The sequence below is a fragment of the Solanum lycopersicum genome, chromosome 10 (assembly GCF_036512215.1).
Source record: "Solanum lycopersicum chromosome 10, SLM_r2.1".
NCBI classification, from domain to species: domain Eukaryota; kingdom Viridiplantae; phylum Streptophyta; class Magnoliopsida; order Solanales; family Solanaceae; genus Solanum; species Solanum lycopersicum.
The window spans coordinates 12958926-12981754 of record NC_090809.1 but is presented as its reverse complement, the minus strand read 5'-3'; the positions used below and the strand labels follow the sequence as shown (position 1 = coordinate 12981754).

Genomic DNA, 22829 nt, shown 5'->3' with positions numbered 1-22829 from the left:
AAATTCGCAAAAAAACTAGGTTACTTGCGACTTTTCGTAAATAATCCGCAAATAAATCCCCATGCAATATGTATTTTTCTAGTAGTGAGTTGAGGGTACTAACTGCTAGATATAATTGGATTTTAATTTTCGAATCAATTACTTAAGTGAATTTCTTTTAAAAAATAATTACTTATTTTAAATATACTTTTTAAATATTACTATTTATAATAATATAAAACAAAACTATTGTTATAAAGTATTTGTATTATAGTGAATGTCCATCATGTGGAGTCCTTTTTAGGATATGATTAAAGAGTCCTTCTACTTGGGGATCAAGTTAGATTTCTCCTATAAATAGAGTGCTCCTCTTCATTGTAAATTGATTCATCAAGAGAAATAACAAGTCTTCTCTTCTTTTCTCTCTAGCTTCTTCTTCTTATTTAATAGTTTTATAACACGTTATCAGCAGGAGACTCTAATTTCTCAAAAGTGAAGGTTAGATTTGAAGAATTAATAAAGGTATTATTTATTCTTTTGTTTTTAATTTTAATGGCCAATCTTATAAAACTAGAGTTCACTGCCCTTCAATGTTCGGGCAGGAACTACCTCTCATGGGTGTTGGATGCTGAAATCCACCTTGATGCAATGGGTCTTGGAGACACCATAAAAGAAGAAAATAAGACATCAAATCAAAACTGTGCACGAGCAATGATATTCTTGCGTCATCATCTTGACGAGATTCTGAAAATCGAATATCTGACAGTTAAGGATCCACTTGTTTTGTGGAAAAACCTAAAAGAAAGATTTGACCACTTGAAGATGGTCATACATCCAAAGGCACGATATGATTGGATGCATCTAAGGCCACAAGACTTTAAGTCTATACATGAGTATAATTCTGCCATGTTCAGAATCACTTCTCAATTGAAATTATGTGGAGAAGTTAGTGAGATTGATATGATGGAAAAGACATTCTCCACTTTCCATGCCTCGAATGTGCTCTTGCAGCAACAATATCGAGAGAAAGGTTTCAAAAAGTATTCTGAACTAATTTCTCATCTTCTTGTGGCCGAGCAAAATAATGATTTATTATTGAAAAATCATGAGAATTGACCTACTGGATCTGAACCACTTCCTGAAGTGAATGAGGCATACGCCCACCATGCTAGGCGTGGAAAAGGTCGCGGTCCTCGTGGTCGTGGACGTGGACGTGATCGTGATTATGGTCAAGAACGTAATTCTAATCTTGGCATTAATCATTCATCAAATAAAAAGGAAAAAAGAAAGGATGAGAAACGTGAAGCAACTAGGGAATGTTGTTTTCGATGTGGTGGAAGAGGTCATTATGCACGTGATTGTCGTACTCCCAAACACTTGGTTGAGCTTTATCAAGAATCACTAAAGAAGAAAGAGAAAAATCCTGAGGCAAATTTTATCTCTGAAAATCAAGTTGATTTCACGCACTTGGATATAGCAGATTTCTTCGCACATCCTGAAGGAAAAATAGATCACTTAATTGGTGATGGTTCTGTGAACATGGAAGAGTCATATTTTTTTTTCTGTAGTATTTATTAATAAATTTCATGTAATGATAGTTGTTTGCATCAATATTAGTATTTTAAATTAGTTTAGTCGTTCATTAGCTTGTTCCTTAATTCTTAATAAAATAATATATATTTTTCATTATTTTATTTATATGATTCTAATATGATAGAGTTAGTCAAATACTAAACTTTATCACGTGTTTGTATTATATTAGGTCTTTAACTTGATCTAATGTTAAAAACATGCAGTCAGTTTATTAACTAGGATTAAATAATGATTTTATTTTATTTTCCAAACAACTCGTTTTTGACTTAGAGGAAACAATAAATTAAGACTCAATTTCTAATATTTAATCATTAATTTATTCCTTTGTATATATTGTACCCTTTTGACAACACTAATATTTAATATATATTTATTTTTGGTATGTCATTTCATGTGAAGATATGGATAATTCTAAGAACATATTATCGAAATATGAAGATATTGGTTTGATTGATTCTGATACAACACATACGATATTCAAAATAAGAAATATTTTTCTCATTTAAGTATGGGAAAAATAAATGTTACTACAACTTTTGGTAGTACTAATATGATTGAGGGTTTTGGAAAAGCCATTGTAATTTTGCCCAAGGGAACAAAACTCATCATTAATAATGCTATGTTTTCTCCAAATTTAAGAGAAACTTGTTGAGTTTTAAAGATATCCGTGAAAATGGTTATCATATCCAATCAATGGATGAAATAAATCTTGAATATCTTGGTATCACCAAGTATGTCTCTGGGCAGACATGTGTTATAGAAAAGTTTCATGCTTTATCTTCTGGCTTGTATTGGACAAGAATTAGTGCAATTGAGGTACATTGTAAATAAGAAGTTTACTGATTACAATACATTTGTACTTTGGCATTATCGTCTAGGACATCCTGGGTCAATAATGATGAGACGAATTATAGAAAATTCGAATGGACATCCACTAAAAGACCTAAAAGTTCTTTTAAATGGTGAATTTTCTTGTACTGCTTGTTATCAAGGCAAGTTAATTGTGAGACCATCACCAATGAAAGTTTAGATTGAGTCCCCTGCTTTCTTGGAACGTATACATGGGGATATTTGTAGACCTATTCACCCACCTAGTGGGTCATTTAGATATTTTATGGTTATAATAGATGCGTCTTCTAGATGGTCTCATGTGTGCCTATTGTCATCTCGTAACTTGGCATTTGCAAAATTATTGGCACAAATAATAAGGTTAAGGGCACACTTTCCTGATAATCAGATTAAGTCCATTCGTCTTGATAATGCTGCAGAGTTTTCATCCCAATCATTTAATGATTATTGTTTAGCAATTGGGATAAGAGTTGAACACTCCGTTGCTCATGTTCATACTCAGAATGGTCTCGCTGAATCATTAATTAAACGTTTGCAATTAATAGCAAGACCATTGCTTATTAAAACTAAGTTGCCCACCTCTGTGTGGGGACATGCAATTTTGCATGCTGCAACACTTATTCGTCTCAGACCGACAAGTTATCATAAGGTTTCTCCATTGTAATTGGTTATGGGTCAAGAACCTGATATATCCCACCTAAGAATTTTTGGAAGTGCTGTATATGTGCCTGTGGCACCACCAAACCACACTAAGATGGGCTCTCAAAGAAGGTTTGGGTTTGAGTCACCCTCCATTATACGCTATCTTGAACCATTGACTGGAGACTTGTTTACTGCTAGATTTGCAGATTGTCGGTTTGATGAGACAGGTTTCCCAAAATTAGGGGGAGAGAATAGTGAAATGAAATGAGAAATTTTGTGGAAAAATTTATCATTGTCTCATCTTGATCCATATTCTTCTACTTGCGAACAAGAAGTACAAAAGTTTATTCATCTGTAGAAAATTGCAAATCAAGTGCCAGATGCATTTACAGATTTGAAAAGGATTACTAAATCACATATTCCTGCAGAGAATGTCCCAATTCGAATTGATGTCCCTAAAGGACCATGCACTAGTGTCATAGCTAATGAGTCAAAAACACACCTAAAGCGTGGTAGACCATTGGGGTCTAAGGATCAAAATTCTAGAAAAATAAAGATTAAATGTCAAGATGACACTATGAAAGAATCTCATATGGAAGTTCAAAATTTGAATAAGTCTGATATTCATGAAAGAATCAATGAACTTGAAACTCAAGGAAATAATGAACTATCCATAAATTTAAAAGATGTTGAAACTAATATGAATCGATCAGAAATAGTGGTTGATTATGTCTTTGCATATAATGTTGCAACAAATATCATGCGAGGATCATGAACCTCAATATGTTATAGAATGTCGACAACGAAATGATTGGCCAAAATGGCAAGAAGCAATTCAATCAGAGTTGAATTCACTTCCCAAGAGTGAAGTCTTTGGACCTATAGTTAAAACACCTAATGGTATTAAACCTGTTAGTTACAAATTGATTTTTGTGCGAAAAAGAAATGAGAAAAATGAATACAAAGGTATAAAGCACGCATTGTGGCACAAGGATTTTCTCAAAGGCCTGGCGTCGACTATGAAGAGACATACTCACCCGTTATGGATGCAATAACATTGCGTTATCTCATTAGTTTCACAGTCCATGAGCAACTTGGAATGCATTTGATGGATGTGGTTACAACCTACCTTTATGGATCACTTGATAATGAGATATACATGAAAATTCCTGAAGGATTTGCGATGCCTAAATCGTGTAATTTAAAATCTCGAGAAATGTATTCAATTAAATTGCAAAGATCATTATATGGTTTGAAGCAATCTGGGTGCATGTGGTATAACCGTCTTAGTGAGTATTTAAGTAAGGAAGGTTATACAAATGATGCAATTTGTCCATGTGTCTTTATAAAGAAAACAATATCGGAATTTGTTGTACTTGCTATTTATGTTGATGACATAAATCTTATTGGAACTCCAATAGAGCTTCAAAAGGCAATTGATTATTTAAAGAATGAATTTGAGATGAAAGATCTGGGAAGAACAAATTTTGTCTTGGTCTGCAAATTGAGCATTTGACAAATGGTATTTTTGTTCATCAATCTGCCTACACAGAAAAAGTGTTGAAAAGATTCTGTATGGATGAAGCGCATCCATTAAGTACTCCGATGGTTGTTCGTTCACTTGATGTGAATAAGGATCCATTCCGACCTCAAGAAAAGGATGAAGAAATTCTTGGTTCTGAAGTGCCGTATCTTAGTACAATTGGTGCACTAATGTATCTTGCTAACACTAAAAGGCCTGATATAGCTTTTGCTGTTAACTTGTTAGCAAGGTATATTTATGCTCCTACTAGGAGACATTGGAATGTGATCAAACATATTTTGCGATATCTTAAAGGGACAACTGATATGGGCTTATTTTATTCTGTTAATTGTAGCCCAAATCTTGTTGGTTATGCTGATGCAGGATATTTATCTGATCCACACAAAGCTCGATCCCAAACAGGCTATGTGTTTATATGTGGGGGGACTGCTATATCTTGGAGATCTACAAAGCAGTCCATCGTAGCCACTTCATCTAATCATGCTGAAATAATAGCTATTCATAAAGCAAGTAGAGAATGTGTGTGGTTAAGGTCTATGATACATCTCATTCGAGAGAAATGTGGTTTGAAATGTGATAAAGTACCCACCACTTTATATGAAGATAATGCAGCATGCATAGCACAACTTAAGGGAGGATTCATAAAAGGAGATAGAACAAAGCACATTTCACCGAAGCTTTTCTATACACATGAACTTCAAAAGAATGGTGATATAAATGTGCAACAGATTCGTTCAAGTGACAATGTGGCTGATCTATTTACCAAGTCTCTACCAACTGCAACTTTCAAGAAGATGGTGCACAAGCTTGGAATGCGAAGATTCAAGTCTCTGGATTAATGTTCTCTCATTAGGGGGAGTGAATACGCGCTGTACTCTTTTTCCCTTACGAGGTTTTGTCCCACTGGGTTTTCCTTGTAAGGTTTTTAATGAGGTAGCCTAGATGCGTATTAATAGATATGTGTACTCTTTTTCTTTACTAGAGTTTTTCTTTTCTTAAAGTTTTTTTTAGTAAGGTTTTTGACGAGGCACATCATCTATGAATTAGACATTCAGGGGGAGTGTTATAAAGTATTTGTATTATAGTGAATGTCTATCATGTGGAGTCCTTTTTAGGATATGATTAAAGAGTCCTCCTACTTGGGGACCAAGTTAGATTTCTCCTATAAATAGAGTGCTCCTCTTCATTGTAAATTGATTCATCAAGAGAAATAACAAGTATTCTCTTCTTTTCTCTCTAGCTTTTTCTTCTTATTTAATAGTTTTATAACAACTATATATTTGTTAGATTTTTCTTCTCTTGCCTCTTTTTTTCTCTCAGCTTTTTAATTCTTCTCTCTTTCTCTTGCTCCTTTCTTTTTGTATATCTTTCTCTCTTACTTTTTTATTTTTTTATTTTTTGCTTTCTCTTTGTTGATGCGCTCTCTCTCTCTCTCTCTTGTTTTTTCCTTTTGTTTCTCATAGAATGAATAAAACTTGTATCAATAATGAATTAATTTAACAAATAATTTAATCCCAACAAATAAAGAGATATAACAAATTGCAAAATGAATTAAACTTCAACTAAAATGCAATTACACACATATCAAAGTTGAATTAAAAATGTATTACACACAATGATCTATAAAGTAAATTAAAATTGTATTAATAATGAATTAAACAAGTAATTCAATAATAACAAATAAATCAAAAAATTGCAAAATAAATTTTATTGCCTTAAATTATATTACACAATATTAAAGTTGAACTGGAAGAGGGAATTAAGAATGAACAAAATACGTAACTAACAAAAGACAAGTGAACGATCTATAAACTAAATTAAATTCATATTATTCATGAATAAAACTTATACCATATGTATCTTATAAATTATTTTTGCTTTTATCACTAAGAAAATGAGTGATGGTTGCAATATGTATTAAAAATCTATTGTGCATGTCTTATAAATGTATTATTAGTGTGTTACATAAATTATTCTTGTTGGTTACCATAGAAAAAAAATGAAGTGTGCAATACATATTATAAATGTATTGTTCAAAAATAAAATATGTATTATATGTGTCTTATAAATTATTTTTTATTTGTATCACTAAGAATGTGAGTGATGTTTGCAATATGTATTAAAATGAATTGTACATGTATTATAAGTGTGTTACCTAAATCATTTTAGTTGATATCATTAAAAAGGGAGTGAAGTTTGCAATATGTACTATAAATGTAGGATGTATTGTTCACGATTTTAATACAATTTTAATACAATTATAAAACATATCTAATACAACTTTAATACAAATCTGATATAATTTCGTAAACTTCATCCTTCTCGAGCTTCAATCTGATAATTTTCCTAAAATCAATTCTAAAGTTAATCAAATCCTCTTAAAATTGAGATATAAACTCTAAACGATATTTTTAACTATTTGTAGGAACTGGCTATCCAAACTAATCGCAATCGAAAGAACAATCAATGATTCGTAAAATAAATAAAACTTGTATCAATAATTAATTAGATAAGTAATCTAATTGTAACAAATGAAGAAACATAATAAACTGTCAAATGAATTAAACTTGAATAAAAAATGTATTACATACATTTTAAAGTTGAATTAGAAGTGAAAATTAACAATAAATGAAAAATATAACTAACAAAAGACAAGACAATAATCTATTGACATAATTAAACCTGTATTATTCATAGATAAAATATGTATAATACGTGTCTTATAAATTATATTAGTTTGTATCACCAAGAACATGAGTGATGTTTGCAATATGTATTACAAATGTATTGTGCAGATGTTATAAATATATTACAAGTGTGTTACTTAAATTATTTTAATTGATATCACGAAAAAAGGAGTGAAGTTTGTATTCTATTATGAATGTATTGTTCGTGAATTTAATACAATTTTAGTGCAAATGAAACATATGTAATACAACTTTAATACAATCGCGATATCGTTCCATAAACCTCACCTTTTTCAAGTTTCAATCTAATATTTCTCCTAAAATCAATTATAAACTAAACCAAACCCTCTTAAAATTGTGCTATAAATTTCAAACGACATTTTCAATTACTTGTAAAAATAATCTATCCAAACTAATCACAAATTCGTAAAATTCCAGTAATTAATTCAAAATTTGAATCTTTATAATGATCATCAATATTAAACTCTTGTTTCTATACTTTTAAAGATTTGAAATTTTTTATGTAAGAACATGATATTGTACATTTTTTTTTGTTTTTTCTGTTTCTTCTTGTCGCGTTTTTGGATATAACTAGTGAAATATAAACAAAAACCGATTTAAAATAATTATTTAAATAAAAAAATTTAAAAAAAGAAAAGAAAAGAAGAAGAATAAAAAAAAGAGAAAGGATGATACAGGAAGAGACAACGAAGAAGAAAAAAAAAGAAGAGAAAAAAGAGACAGAGAAAGAGGCGAAGGTAGATATGCAGTACAATTTTTTATTTTTAAAAAAATTGTTATACTTGATTTAAAAAATTATATTGACATAAATGGTAAATATTTTTTAATATTACATATTTATATGATTTACCCATAATTTTAGTGTATTTGATTGCTAGGTTTAATCGAGCCTTAGTGGGTCAAATTATTGATTTATAAAGTTTGATTAATATTTAACTCAAAATTAAATGACTTAATATAGTCTAAATTACATTTAAATCACTCTGTTAAGTTAAAAAGATGATTTCAATTCATGCTCTTCAAGCCCAAAATCCTCTAAAATTACTTGGAGATCAAAATACTGTCTTCATCTCCAAGTTGTGAGCCACAAGTTTCTATACTTCCACGATTGTGATCAAAGCTTTGTTACACTTTTTGTAGTGAAGTTTCAACAAGTAATTGATCGGTTCAAGAAGAAAGTAAAACTCTTGAGCGGACAATTATGATGAAAAAAATAAAGGATTATATCTTTTTCATAAATTTTATAAAGATTACAACCTCACATAAATTATTTTATACCACAACAACGCTTATAATCTTTGATTAACAAAGTTTCCCCGACCACCATGCCTAAGAAAATTAGGGACAGAAGTAAGGATATCAGTGGATACCAATTCTCCACTTTCATGTTTCTAGCCACTAAAAAATTTATACTTTATATAATTTAGATATTTTAAACAGTTATATTCTATGCCATTGGGAGAGAAAAATCCAGTTTTTTGGATTGAGTGCTTTAGAACTAACCAAAGAACACTTAGAGGATAAAAAGGGTCATTTTTTTTGTGACATACCCAACACTACCAAAATAGATTTAATGCTGCTTCTACCACATATTAGTATGTAAGAGATGATATCTCAAACATAATATTATAACATGCCTCGATAAAATATGTGATCTAAATAAGATTTTTGACATACCAAACATGGTCCAAAATAATTAGTGGACATTTTCTTTAATTTTTTTAGTTTAGAAAGAAGACATAAATTGCACTTGAAATTGTTTTGAATTTTTTTAAAAATTATTTTTAACTATGCAAACTTCATGTTACCCCACAAAAGTAATTAATATCTTTGTAAATATGGTGGCAATAAGAAGTTGTTCCCACAAAACGCCATTGTTGTATATTGCACTAGAGTTTTCTGAGTCAATTTACTCGATCTAAGGAGTAAAATTATGAAGTGGATTGATGAATTTGAGTAAGAATTTTGTGGGTTGTTTGATTAAAGATTAGAACTTTGAAGGAGAATTTTGGTGATTTTTCTATTTTTAAGCATTACCAAGAGTTTTTGTTTTTTGAAACTATTGGGGTTAACCCACTTTTCAAATTAAATCAATTAATTAATTAAAATGGGTGAGAATCACACACTTGTTTGTAGATAAGAAAATGAGTCAAAATACTCTGTTTATAAAGGTATTTAATATTTTTGTGAAGTAAAAAGATACCCATATAGTTAAGATATATTTTTGACAATTTGAAATAACTTCATGTATCATTTTATATTTTTTCTTTTTAGTTTATATATTCATATTATGCTCCGCATTGATCAGTAAAATGCATTCTTGTGGATTAATGTGAAGAAATGATTTTATTATAACTTGTTGATCGATAGACATTACAATTGCACAAGAATGAGTCACCTAAAGGCTTGTCCTCAAACTGCTTAACTTGATATCCAATGATGTTCATCATAAAATTTAGCTATGATTAACAAAGTGATCCAATTGTATTGTATACTTTTATTGAGAAAACAAAAAAGAAAGATCTTCTATCTAGCCATCATAAAAACACAAGATTAACATTTGATTTGAGCAATTTAAACACTCAAATCAAATTGTCTTAGATACAAAAAAAGAAAAAGAAAAAAAACAATAATAGCATGCAATGGCAAAATACTAGTACTAGATAATAATAAGTAGTTACTACTAGCTAAAGCCTAACAAGAAAAAAAATAAATCACCATTGAGATGGACTTTGTAGAGGTTCAATATGTTCAAACATATCCAAAGGGAAGTCATCAATGAAGCTATCCGGAGTAAGTGGCTTCTCAATTTGTCTGTTCACATATGGTATTTCCACATTATCAAATCCATGTCCCAAAACATCAATGAAGTTAGGCATGATGGAAAATTCTTGATTTTCTAGTGGCAAAGCAAAGTCATCATCATGAGTTGGGATATGTGAAGATTCTATGATTCCAAGTTTCTTCTCATCATTAGGATTAGTAGTAGCACTCCTGATGTGAAGTTGATGATGCATAAGCATGTTTGGTTCAAAAGCAATTGAATTTGGAGTCATCACTAAATCTTCCAAGGGGACATGAACTTGGTTCATCATGTGGTCAGAGTTGTCAATATAGGATGATGAGCAAGATTGTGACTTGGACAATGATTCTTCATGTTCTTTTGATGAGCTCAATTTAGGTGCCTGATAAAAAAAAATACAAACAAAAATATGTTTTTACTTCGAATTACCAAACAAAAGTGAAAAATAAGGTCTTCAAATTGTATTCATGATCATATACAACTGCATTAGCATGCATTTTCAAATATCATTTTTTTTCAATTTGAAAACAAAAAATAATTTTTTTTCCAGATTTTACAATAATATATTGACAAACACGCAAATTGTACAATTTTTTTGTACTATCAAGTTAAGATGACCATAGAGATGAAGTAAATATATAATGTTACGGAAAATTGAAGGAAAGGTGCTCTTTTCCGTATATATTATGCTCTTCAACATTAAAAAAAAAATAGATAGAGGGGGAAAAAATGACAAGTGTTATTGTTTAGTCAATATGATAAGTTGTATAAATTTAATATTTTCCTAGTCTGAGAGCCCAACAGAAATACAAAAAGCACCCATGCTCGAGATCAAATAGAAAGAATGATAAACAAATTGAGGAATAATATAGTACCTCTAATATTAGTGGAGAAGCACAAGTTCGAGTGGTGTTATTTTGGGATGTTCGTAAAATCCTAGCCAACCTTTTCTGTCGACTACTCCAAAAATTCTTCACATCATTATCAGTTCGCCCCGATAAATATGTAGCAATTCTTGCCCATTTATTCCCAAATTGTCCTTGTAGTTCAATCACTGTCCTTTCTTCTTCTCCAGAAAATTTCACTCCACTTTTGACCAAAACAAGAATGAAAAGTTAGGTCTAATTAAAGAAATGTAAAAAATTGAGATAGTATTAAAGAATGTAGTAATTTACTTTTTTAAGTTAGGTCTAAGTTTATTGACCCAACGAAGACGACAAGATTTTCCAGTACGTTGCAAAAGGCCTTTGGATCGAATGGAGCTCCAATCTCTTGGACCATATTTCTTAACATGATTTATAAGCACTTCATCTTCTTCTTCTTTCCAAGATCCTTTCTTTATTTCATCAAAATCATCATCAAAATCATAACGATGATATGAACATGATGATCTTCTTCCTTGCATTATTGTTTTTTTTCTCTACTAATTAAACTTGATATTTCATGTTTTTATTTTAATGCTGATTTTATCTATTTCTTGAAACAGTGGCGGTTAAGGCGGTTATGGGCACTACCCCACACACCCCACGACTTACCCCATATTCCCCCCATTTCATGATTTCAAATATTAGTCAAGAGATTGTTTTTATTTTTACTATACGTAATTAAATATTGGTATAGTCCTTTTTTATTTTTCATAGGGAAATCAATCACGACTTACACTAAGATTCCTGGTTATTTTCGTAGACATTTAAATTGAATTCATAAGGAAAAAAATGTAATATTTTTATACAAAAAAATTAGAAAATTTCTCAAATGATATCATGCATTTTGTCAATGAGTTAGTTTGACATAAAATCACCAATATAAATAAAAATTTTCTTCTTCTTCAATTTGGGCGTAGGACACAAATATTTTAGTTTAGCACAAATGTACTCAACACACAAAAATTCTAATACCCAATTTCTCACTTTCACATATTGACCACAAGATTTGCTTGAGAAATATTATAATAACTAGTGAACTTAGCCGCGCTTTGCGCGATAAAAAATTATTCGTTAAATCTGCTAAATAATTAATTTTTTGAATAGTTGATTATTAAATATATTTCTAAAGATTCTTTATAGTCTTTAATCTAAATATATCAAATTTTAAGTCTTAATTAAGTTTATTATTAGTACTTAAATTTTATATCTTTTGTAATTTGAAATCGCTTAAGAATTTTTGAAATTATATAAAAAAAAATCCTAAATTTATTCTCTTTATTTTAATAAGAAAAGTAAATTTAATGTAATAAGTTGAACTCTTTATGAAATTTAAATTTAATTTAATAATATAATAAGTTTAATGTAAATATAGTTTTTTTCTAATATTTGTTCTTTTCCTTCAAAAGTATTATACTTTCCTTTAGTAATGATTTTTTTTTCATCTTTCACTAAATTTTAGATTATGAAATGTTTGTAAATCATCTTCTATCTTGACTAATTTTACTACGATTATAATATACTGCCATTATTTATATAAAAATGAATAGATTGAAAGATAAATAGTCTCAATTACGTAAATAACATAAAGTATTCAAATAAATTAAACCCAAATTATATATATGTATTAACTAAAATACAACTTTAAACTTACCTATATTTTAGTTATAATTTCTAAATTATTCTAAAAGGTAAACATAAATATAAATTGTGAAATTTCCTAATCCTCAAAATTGATTTCATTATTCAAAATAAAATATATACAATGTTGAAACCATTAAAAAAACCTTAAAAGATAATAAACAAAACGATTCAAGTCTTCAAAGTTAAAATTAATATACCTGAAATTTCAATAATATTATTTAGTGTAGGTATAAATTATAATTAGATAAATTAATCAAAGAATCCTTGTTAGAGTACCAAAGAAAATTAAAATAAATTAAAATTAAACAAATAAACAAAATAATCTTTGTAGGAATACCAAAGAAAATTATCCTAGCCTCTAATTATTCAATTTGTACACACTCTCAATGTTCACTACACCATTTGAAGATTAATGGACATAAACATTAATGTAGGGTTCCTTTTCCTTGTGAGTTTATGAAAGTTAAACTTAAATATTGTCATATGTTCATCTTGTCTTCCATTATAAATAATAAAGATTATTTAAAAAAAATGCGCAAAATAATAAGTACACTAAAATCATCAATAATGAGGAAAAAAGCAATAAAAACAAAACAAAAAAGAACAAAAAAAATATTGTAAATAAAAGACATCAAACAAAGTGAAATAAAAAGAGTAACATGAGTGAAATATTGTACTCATCAAAATTGAATTTGAATTTCCAAAATTGTCATATACTCGTCTACTCGTCCACACTGTTAAGTGTTAACAATAGAAGTTAGTCACAAAGAATATATATATATATATATATATATATATATATATATAAATAAATAAAATTAGACATAATCAAAGTGATGTACCTTGGCAACTCAAATTAGATATTGTTCTCATTGAATTTGAATTTCCAAAATTGTCAAATGCTCATCTTATCTTCCACATTGTAAAAGTTAGTAACAAATAAACAATATATTATAAAATTAGAAATAACCAAAGTGATGTACTTTAGTATAAATATGATAAAGAAAGGGAAAATAAAATAAAATTTTTTTGCATTAGTGAAGATGACATGGTTTTAGTATTTATAGTAATCCATAACTATTGAATAAATAAATTAAAAGAGTAATGGAGTAATCAATACCTACAATTGTAACTTATATTGGTCATTAGTGTCTTAATTATAATTTAGTAATACTTTTAAGAAGGAATAGGGAAAGGTTTAAATATTTAAAGGGATAAATTGTAACTTATATATACCTAAAATAATAAAGGTATTAATGGAGGAATTTAAAGAGAAATAATGAATAGAGGATATTTATTTAATTTAACTAATATATCAAGATAAAATTAAGAGAAAAAAAGGCTTTAAAAAAAGATAAAATATATAAATTCTAATGCTGGCCTATGAGGGGTGTCACATCAGCACTTTCATATCCAGATTTATATATATATATATATATATATATATATATATATATATATATATATATATATAGATTTATGTCATCCGCTTAGTCACATTTATTTTTACTTAGGGTATTATCATTTCTTCGAATCTTCTTAAACATAGAGTGATACGATAACATAGTTTGTCACTAACAAACAATAATCATTTTGAGCTTAGCCATACCTAATTATTCACCGTAACCAAATATATCAACCTTCAAAGTAATCTCTTAATTAACTACACATTTTGGTCAAAAGGAAATGAACCACTCCAATACTTTTAGAACGTATGAAGTTTTAGGAATTCAATGCAGTTGATCTCATATAATTATTACTATTGGTAAATATAATATGGTATGAGTTACTATTTTTTGGTATATCATCCATAAATTCGAATTAAAAGTTTTTGAATAATGACATACCTTCAATTGTTTTTCCATAAGATTATAGTAAAATATCCTTAAGATTGTTGAAAATCTTACCAAAAATGCATTTTAGAAGAACACTCGATCATATGGAGTTCACCAAGACTTATACTTAACCATGAACTTTGTAGGAAATTCTTCAAGCATGAGGCGTGTCGAAAGACAATGTTCTTAAATATATCACACCCGGTATAGATATATCTCTAGGATTCATCAAACTCTTTTACTATAAAACAAGGAGCAAAAACTAACAAGGATTTACAACAAAACCTCATTGCACTAATATAATGTAGGAGGAATGATTTATTCTCAGAATGTATTGTTTTTTCAAATCTCATTGTGATAGATGAAGATCACATTAATATGTCAATTCCACAAGGCCTCCAAATGTGACGCCTCAAGCCTACATCCTGGACGTGGTCGACACCCAATAAACATTGATGGCCTTGAGCAGACCCTTATCCTGGCTTACACAACTCAGCGGAAGACTTAACTCAATGTAAAGAGAGAAACATTCTAATAAAATAACTTAAATAAATGTATTGTAAAAAATGACACTTAAATCTGAAAAATAAAACATCTTAAATGCAAGATAAAAGAAGACTCAAACTGAATTATCTGACTGACTATTTTTCTATGAAGCCTCTATAATACTAAGATGAATGTTGGGACACACCCCACAACATTCTATAAATGAAAAGACTGAAAAACAATAAAAGAATCCTCCAGAATGCAAAGAGGCTCACCACTGACTCTAAGTGCTCAAACTGGATCAACGAGGTGCTGAATGCTGATCTTGGTTACCTGTTTCAACATCATAAGACGATGCAGAAAATTGGCATCAGTACATTGAATATACTAGTATGCGATTTGGAATGATAAACAACAACTTCAGCTCGAAAAGAATAGGAAGAAACACTTACTCTTGGCTCTGGTCAAGTCATGAAATACCGAACTTAATATTAAGAAACAAGGACACATGCAATATATATATATATATATATATATATATATATATATATATATATATATATATTTAATCAAAATGCAATAACAAACTCAACTTCACTTATATATGAAATTAATATAGTTTCTGTGGGAGATTCTCTAACCGACAACCATCACTATGTGCCTAAGTGGTAGTACAATGTCTCGCCCACGCTTTCAAAACTGTCTTATACTTTGGCGTCGCATAGAACTCCTCAAATTAGTGGAACCAATAGCTTAACTTACGTGGTCATCTAAAAGTATGACATATTAATACCCATGATGGCTATATGGTTTACATAGAGAGTTGAATTGATATGAACTCTCATCCCACATCGGTGCTCAATACTACTCCAATATATACTTTAGCTCATGTGTTTTAAAACAACTTCTTTTTTGGGTTGAGATGATTGCTCAACACTTAGCTTTAAAAGCCCTCTTGGAATCGATATTCCCCTTTCTTGATCAAAGCTCTCTTGGAAACCTTGATTTCCTCTTAACTTAAACGTAAAAACATTTACAAACTTTTAGGGAATGCTTAGTTACCTTATAACTTTTGAGAAATGAATTCAACTCTTAGGGAACACTTAGTTCTCTTATTTTACTTTGAAGGGAGATCTTCAACTCTTTACTCTTTACTTAACTTGAAACTTGTTAAAACAAATTTAAAACGTTTAATACTGACTCTTGAAAAACCTTTAAGTACTTAACTTACTTCATAACTTTAGACTTGACACTTAACTCTTAAGACTTTGATCTTAACTTTCCTTGAAATGGATTATGGATTCAAGGTTATGATTTGCATTCTTTAGTTATTTCTTGGTGTTTAGAAATCATTTAAACTGATTTGAATCATTGGAAGGTTTTCATATACCTTAGAAGGATTTAAAAGGGCTAAACTACAAAAACTGGGCGAAAAATGCTGATCAAGGCGCATTGCGGCAGGCCTTAGTATTTAAGGCCAATTTCTGGCGTACTGCAAGCATGACCCGCTTGACCTTGGCCAGATGTGTCTGACAAATTTTTCAACTAGTTTTTCATATCCAAACCTCCCTAATTCTTTCACCAAATATTTGGGACTATTGGTACCCTTAATCCCACTCGATTTAGCTCAGAAACAACCCAGTTAAACAATAATCAACCAAAATAGGCAACCCACAATTCAATTAACGAGAATTCAACATTTTTTTCAAGAACTTCAATGTTTAATATATAAATAAATTATAAATTGCTGAATTAAAACAAATTGGTGTGTGGGTGGACTATTAGGGATTACTTAGTTCCCTTATAAGTTTTGAGAAATGAACTCAACTCTTAAGGAATACTTAGTTCCCCTACATTACTTTGAAGGGAGATATTCAACTCTTTACTCTGTATTTGTATCGCGCCCCATTTTTCGTAAAAATGAGTTTTGTGCACGACCTAACAACTCTTTTTGAATTTTGGGTTTGGAGTCGCCACCTAACGAATTAAGGCGCGTTAGGGCACCTATCTAACCTAACTAAGTTTAGCTAGGGTCAACGAGCTAGAGATCAGGGTAAGGGTTCAAATTACCTCGAGAGGAAGGTGTTAGGCATCCCTCGAGGTCCACAAATGTGGGTCCCAACCGTATCTCATGCAATGTATGTGGGGGTTACAAGTAGCAAATAAGGTCACTTCATTTATTAGTTTATTTAAGCTTGCTAATGATAATAAATATAAAACAACTAAGACTATTTTATCATTTTTATTAATTAAAATATGCGAGTCTAAGCGATAACAATAAAATAGATATAATAAATAATTAATAAAGAGATAAGCGAGAGGATAGAAAAGAGACAAATAGATAAGCAAACAATTTTATTTTTTTAAAACTACCCCAAACAAACATAATTATTTAATAAGTAAAAGGGTAAATGGGAAGGGAGACTCAAAAGAGACTTTTGGATCAGCACTCGACTTTTCTTTTGTTTTCCAATAGGCTACCGTATAGGGACAGACAAAACCAAAGTTTGTCTCTCAAGCCTGAGTCGATGCATCATCTCCGTAGGGCCAACTACTCCTACCCAATCACCGCATGCATTTTGTACCTAAAAGGTGCCTAATCGTCCCAACTTTATTGTCCAAGAGGCATTGGACTCTTAAAGGGTGGGCTTAGACAAAATAGGATACAAGGCCCTTCTAGACACCAAGTCAAACAAACAAGACAAACACCACGGTTATTTTAGCACGGTAGGTTTCAATTTGGCCTCTAAATTTAAATAGATATGCTTGCAAACGACACATAATTGTGAAAGGTTTTATGCTAAGTGGTGAGCATACAATGTTATAATAACAAAATAAAGATTACTTATGAAGGCAAAATATGACAGGGGTGTAGATTTTAATGTTGGACTAATTTTAAAGTGAGCAATGATTAGTGACATAATAGATTTTATTTATTTAAGGCAGAAAATTATTTTAAGAACAACAAATAAGTTGATTATTAAATACAACAAATTTTAGATAAGTGACAAATTTATTATTGGTGCAGAAAATTATTTTTTAGAATATTTATAGACTTGCAGATTGGTTATTTATGTAAAAAATGTATATTTTTGGCATAAATTAATTATAAAGAAAAAAAATTTAATTAATAGCAGATTTTAGATGCTAACTAGGTTAAATATGATGCAGAAAAATATTAACTATTATTTTTTAAAAAAGATTTTTATAGGCAAATTAGTATGATAATTTTTAGGAAGAAACACAAAATAATAATGTATGCAGAAAATTGCTCTTTTTCATAGAGTTGAAAATATTGATGGATTATCTAATTGTAAAACATGCTGAAAATTATTAAGGAGTGACTTTAATGCACAATCTTATTTAATTAAATTCTATATTCGTATTTTCTAAGTGAACATATTGTAGCAATAGTATGAGTGGTAAGAGGATGAGAGCTCTTATGTTGAGAGAGAGTGAATGAGTTGATTAAATAATGAAGGGAGGGGGTCTTATTTATATAGCAAAGAGGGGTGCACCTAATACGGAAAATAAATATTTGTAAGGAATTAATTATGATACCATTTCCTTATTTTAGAGGGGAGCTAAAATCAGAAAATTATAAGAATATTTCATTACCAAAAATAAAATAAGTAATAATAAAGTTATGAAGACAATATTATTTTACCTTAAATAAAGAAGCACCAAAATAATATTTAATTGTTATTATACTATAAAATATAAATAAATAATAATAAATTAGAAAGAGTAATATATTCCTTGAATAAGGAAGGGCCAAAATCAGAATTTTTTTTTAAAAATCATTACCAAATATGAACAGGTAAGAAATATATTTTCCTTAAAATAAAGAAGTGTAAAAAAAATAAAGATTTTATTTACATTCATTTTACCAAAAATAAGGTATTTTTACCAAATAGGGGCAAGTAATAATTGGCATGCTATAATTAAACAATATTAGACACAAGGGAAAAAAAATACTTATATCAATTTACAACATTACAATTCTTACAGTCAAATTGAGTAAATCAATCAAATTATTTATTTATTTCTTTCGTACCAAAACAATATGACAAATAAGAGATTTCGTCCAACCTTAAGTTAAAAGTGACAAACAATTAATCATGCTTGCATCTACCATAAGCAAACTATCAATTAATTTATCATGATTCAAACAAGAAGCGAGACTAATTAACATGAAGGGATATATAATGGATTACTAATAGCAATGATCAGTCAACATACCAATAGCCAAAAATCATTAACAATTGACAACAAAAATATGAACAAGTAATTAAAATCACCAAGATTTATCTTACACATGAATAACAAACATGAAATGCACATTAGAAAGAAATGAACATTTAGGAAAAACCATACCTGGACGGATCCATAAGGATCCGTCATAAGTTCTTCCGAAGACTTGTCAGATTTCACTGTTTCCCTTTGCGAAATTTACGTTATCACTGTTGGAGATGTTGTCCACCGGAGATCCTTGCCTGGATGCTAATGTTGTTGGTTCCTCGACAGGCTGCTGCTCGGAAAAAATGGAGATGTGAGGAGGCCAGGCGGCACTGGCTCTAACTTCTTGCTGGCGACTGCTGCTTCCTCGCTACTAGAGATGTTGTTTCTGTCGATCGTTGTCCGCTGCTCGCCTGCAAAATGGAGAGAAAGAAGGGGAAGGGAAGGAGAAGAGAAGAGAAGAAAGAAATGGGGGAAGAGAGAGCGATGAGAACTAAGAGAGGAGGTCCAGCTTGGTCGTTCGCCTCCTCTGTGCAGCTGCTAGCCGGGCGTAGGAGTCTTCGCCGGTGACTGCTGCTACTGGCTCCTTGCCGGTCACTGCTATGATGCTGGCGGGAGGCACTGGAGAGAGGGGTGGAGGCGGAGGAGAATAAGGGAGGAGAGAGGAGAGGATAAGAAGGGAAGAGGGAGGAGATGAAGAAGAAGAGGGAAAGAGAGGAAGAGAGGAGAGGGGGCGGCTGCTGTCCGTTGCTGATGCTGCCGTTCGAAGCTGTGTGGCAGCTCGTTGGAGTGGAGAAGAGGAAGATGGGTCACCAGGGAGAGAGAATAGGAGAAGGACGGGAAGGGGGAGGAAGCAGAGGAGAGAAAGAGAAGGTGAGGAGAGGAGACGGAGACAAAGGGGGTCGGCGAAAAAATGTAGGGAGAGAAGGGAGAGCAACATGGAGAGAGAAGGGCGGAGGGGAGCGAAGCGTTGCCGCCTCTGATGGTGGCGTCTTCGCCGGAGCACACAGAGAGAGGGAGGGTCGGCGGCTCTCTTTTTGGAGAAAAGAGGGAGTAAAAAGGGAATAGATTTTAGGTTTAGTTATTTGATAGATTAAAAGAAGGATTTGATCTAAACCGTTGATCTAATTTTAAATGAAGCGCTAGGATTAGATCTAGGATTTATTTTTAAGATGGATAGATGAGATAAAGTTTTAATATTAGATGAAACAAGATATGGAATAGCTAAAATTGCAATTTAATTGGCTAGAATTGAAATGAAAGAGTGGCTATGATTGTGATAAAATTTGCGGAAAAAGGCCTAAAATACCCTCAAAGTATTGGAAATGGTTCAAAATTACCCTCCATCCACCTATTGGCTCCAAAATACCCTTCCCACCCACCTATTGGGTCCAAAATACCCTTGTCATCCACCTTTTGATTAAAAATTGACCACTTATTTGACGGTTTAATATTTAAACTATTTAAATATTTTTTTAAATACGTGGATTTCAACTATTTGTTATAATTTAACTTATTAGTATAATTTATAAATCAATCCACTACCCACCCATTACTAATTAAAACCCTCCAAATTAATAAACCACCACTTTATTAATGCAACAACAAAAAAACTATTGCCAATTGAGTGTTTTTAAAAATTTGAGGTTAAAACATTTATGGAATTAAATTATCATACATTCAAGTGTCTAAATAAAAATTATCGATAAACTTAAAAGTCTGACTATGTTAATCTTAATTATTCTTATGTCTCAATTATGTGATGTTACTTCACAGATAACTTTTTTTCAACAACTATATTAAAGGTTTTAAAACAAATCATAAATATTTATAAAATTATATTTTAAAATTTGCATGAATTAATTCGGGATGTATTACTTCTTTACCTTTAATCATAAATTTCTAATTCAATCTTGAAAGAGAATCCTATTGAAAGTGTCCTCATAAATAAGCGGCTCAACCTAAATTTAATTAGGGCTTCTATTCGGACTCGAATAATTTTGAATGTCATTTTCAGGAATCTATAATTTTATCGTGTTTTAGTAGTATTTCTAATGATTTTGATATTATAATTAGATTATTAATTGGGTGAAATTTAGTTAGTATTGAGTGGTTAGTGTGTTTGGTTCATAAATTATATTAATATATTAAATTATAACCAATAATTGAATGCCAAGTATTTTAAATAATTATTTAAAGAGTTTAATTTTTCAACAATTAAAGAAGTAGTCAATTTTAAACCTAAATGTGGATGAGAAGGGTATTTTGGAGCCAATAGGTAGATGAAAAGGGCATTTTGGAGCCAATAGGTGGATGAAGGGTAAATTTGTACCGTTTTCAATACTTCAAGGGTATTTTAGGCCTTTTTCCGTAAAATTTGAATTGGATTTGCTAGAATTGGAAGAAATTAGAATAGAATAGGCTAGAATTTAAATAATTTTAAGTAAAGTGTAGGAATTACTATTTAAATAAAATACTACATATATTAAAATGTTTTTATATAATTGAAAATCATTTAAATTTTAAAATATTTTAAGAATATTTACGATAATTTTATGAAGTAAAACATACTAAATGTATAATTTTCAAGCAAAATCTACTAAATATTCTAACTTTAAATAAATTTTAAAATACGTACTTAATCGAATAGTATTCCTCAAATGGTTAAAGGTTGGTCAAAATTGGGTGTCAACAACTGCCCCTTGGTTGATTGAGAGTGAAGAATGAATTGTTAGGCAACCAACGTTGACTTAATAGCCAATTTTGTTCGACCGACGACAGATGTCAGTGTTTATCAATTGAAGCGAAGTAGAGTTGAAAAAAAGGGTACGACCGACTCTTTGGTTTTAAGTCGCCTACATATCTCTGGTTATAGGAGAATCAGGTCGTGTGTAGTTCTAGATTCAAGAGCAAATGAAACTCCCAAAAATTGAAAGAGCGCTAAGGTATTTGAAAGGCACGATATTGGCTTGAATGGATAAGATTAGCGCAGCGAGAAAAGAGAGATAGAGTGGCTAAAAGAGCAAGACAGAGAAACGAGAAGAGCATGATAGAATGCGGTTATCAGCCTTAAAGCAAGGTTCAGAGTATGAAAAGCGAAGAATTGATAGGGTCTTCTTTGTGATATATGATAGCATGATAATTGTAATCAAGGGGTGATCGATCATATCTGCAAATTCTAGACAAAAAGTTAGCATATAAATAGATAAAGTGTTACCAACAATGATAAAATATGAGTTCTAAATAAGTGACAAGAGGTGATAAGAAGCTATCTGTTTTGAGACGTAGTGCAAGCCTTGATAGTCTTTGACCCATCTGTGAAGAATAACGTCAAACTCCAACAGATGTGATAATATAGCAATAATAAAAAAGATGGGAATGTCTGGCTGTAAGGAGAGTCTAAATGTCATTTTAAGGTGGACGATCCTGAGTGTCATTTTAAGGCGGACGACCTAAATATCTTATAAAGCGGACGAACAAAAATGTCTTATGAGCGGACAAGCCTAAATGTCCTTTTAAGGCGGACGATCCTAAATTTCCTGTTGTAAGGCGGACGAGCCTAAATGTCATTTTGAGGCGGACGAG

At 30.5% G+C, this 22829-nt stretch overlaps 1 protein-coding gene across 1 annotated transcript; it reads right to left on the bottom strand.

The window, feature by feature from the left end:
* Positions 1-9838: 9838 nt before the first annotated feature.
* Positions 9839-11747, bottom strand: LOC101265076 (transcription factor DUO1-like). The gene is made up of 3 exons (XM_026027813.2): positions 11293-11747; positions 10993-11206; positions 9839-10499 (listed from the first exon to the last, which is right to left on the bottom strand). Exons 1-3 carry the CDS (start codon positions 11520-11522, stop codon positions 10029-10031), a joined length of 915 nt encoding a protein of 304 aa, XP_025883598.1. The 5' UTR covers positions 11523-11747; the 3' UTR covers positions 9839-10028.
* Between the last annotated feature and the right edge of the window lie 11082 nt (positions 11748-22829).

Excerpts from the sequence above, each read along its gene's own strand:
- LOC101265076 (XM_026027813.2), bottom strand. The coding sequence starts at position 11,522 with ATGCAAGGAAGAAGATCATCATGTTCATATCATCGTTATGATTTTGAT. Across the intron at positions 11,207-11,292 it reads CTTAGACCTAACTTAAAAAA|TGGAGTGAAATTTTCTGGAG; the intron begins GTAAATTACTAC and ends TTTGGTCAAAAG. Across the intron at positions 10,500-10,992 it reads CTTCTCCACTAATATTAGAG|GCACCTAAATTGAGCTCATC; the intron begins GTACTATATTAT and ends TTTTTTTATCAG.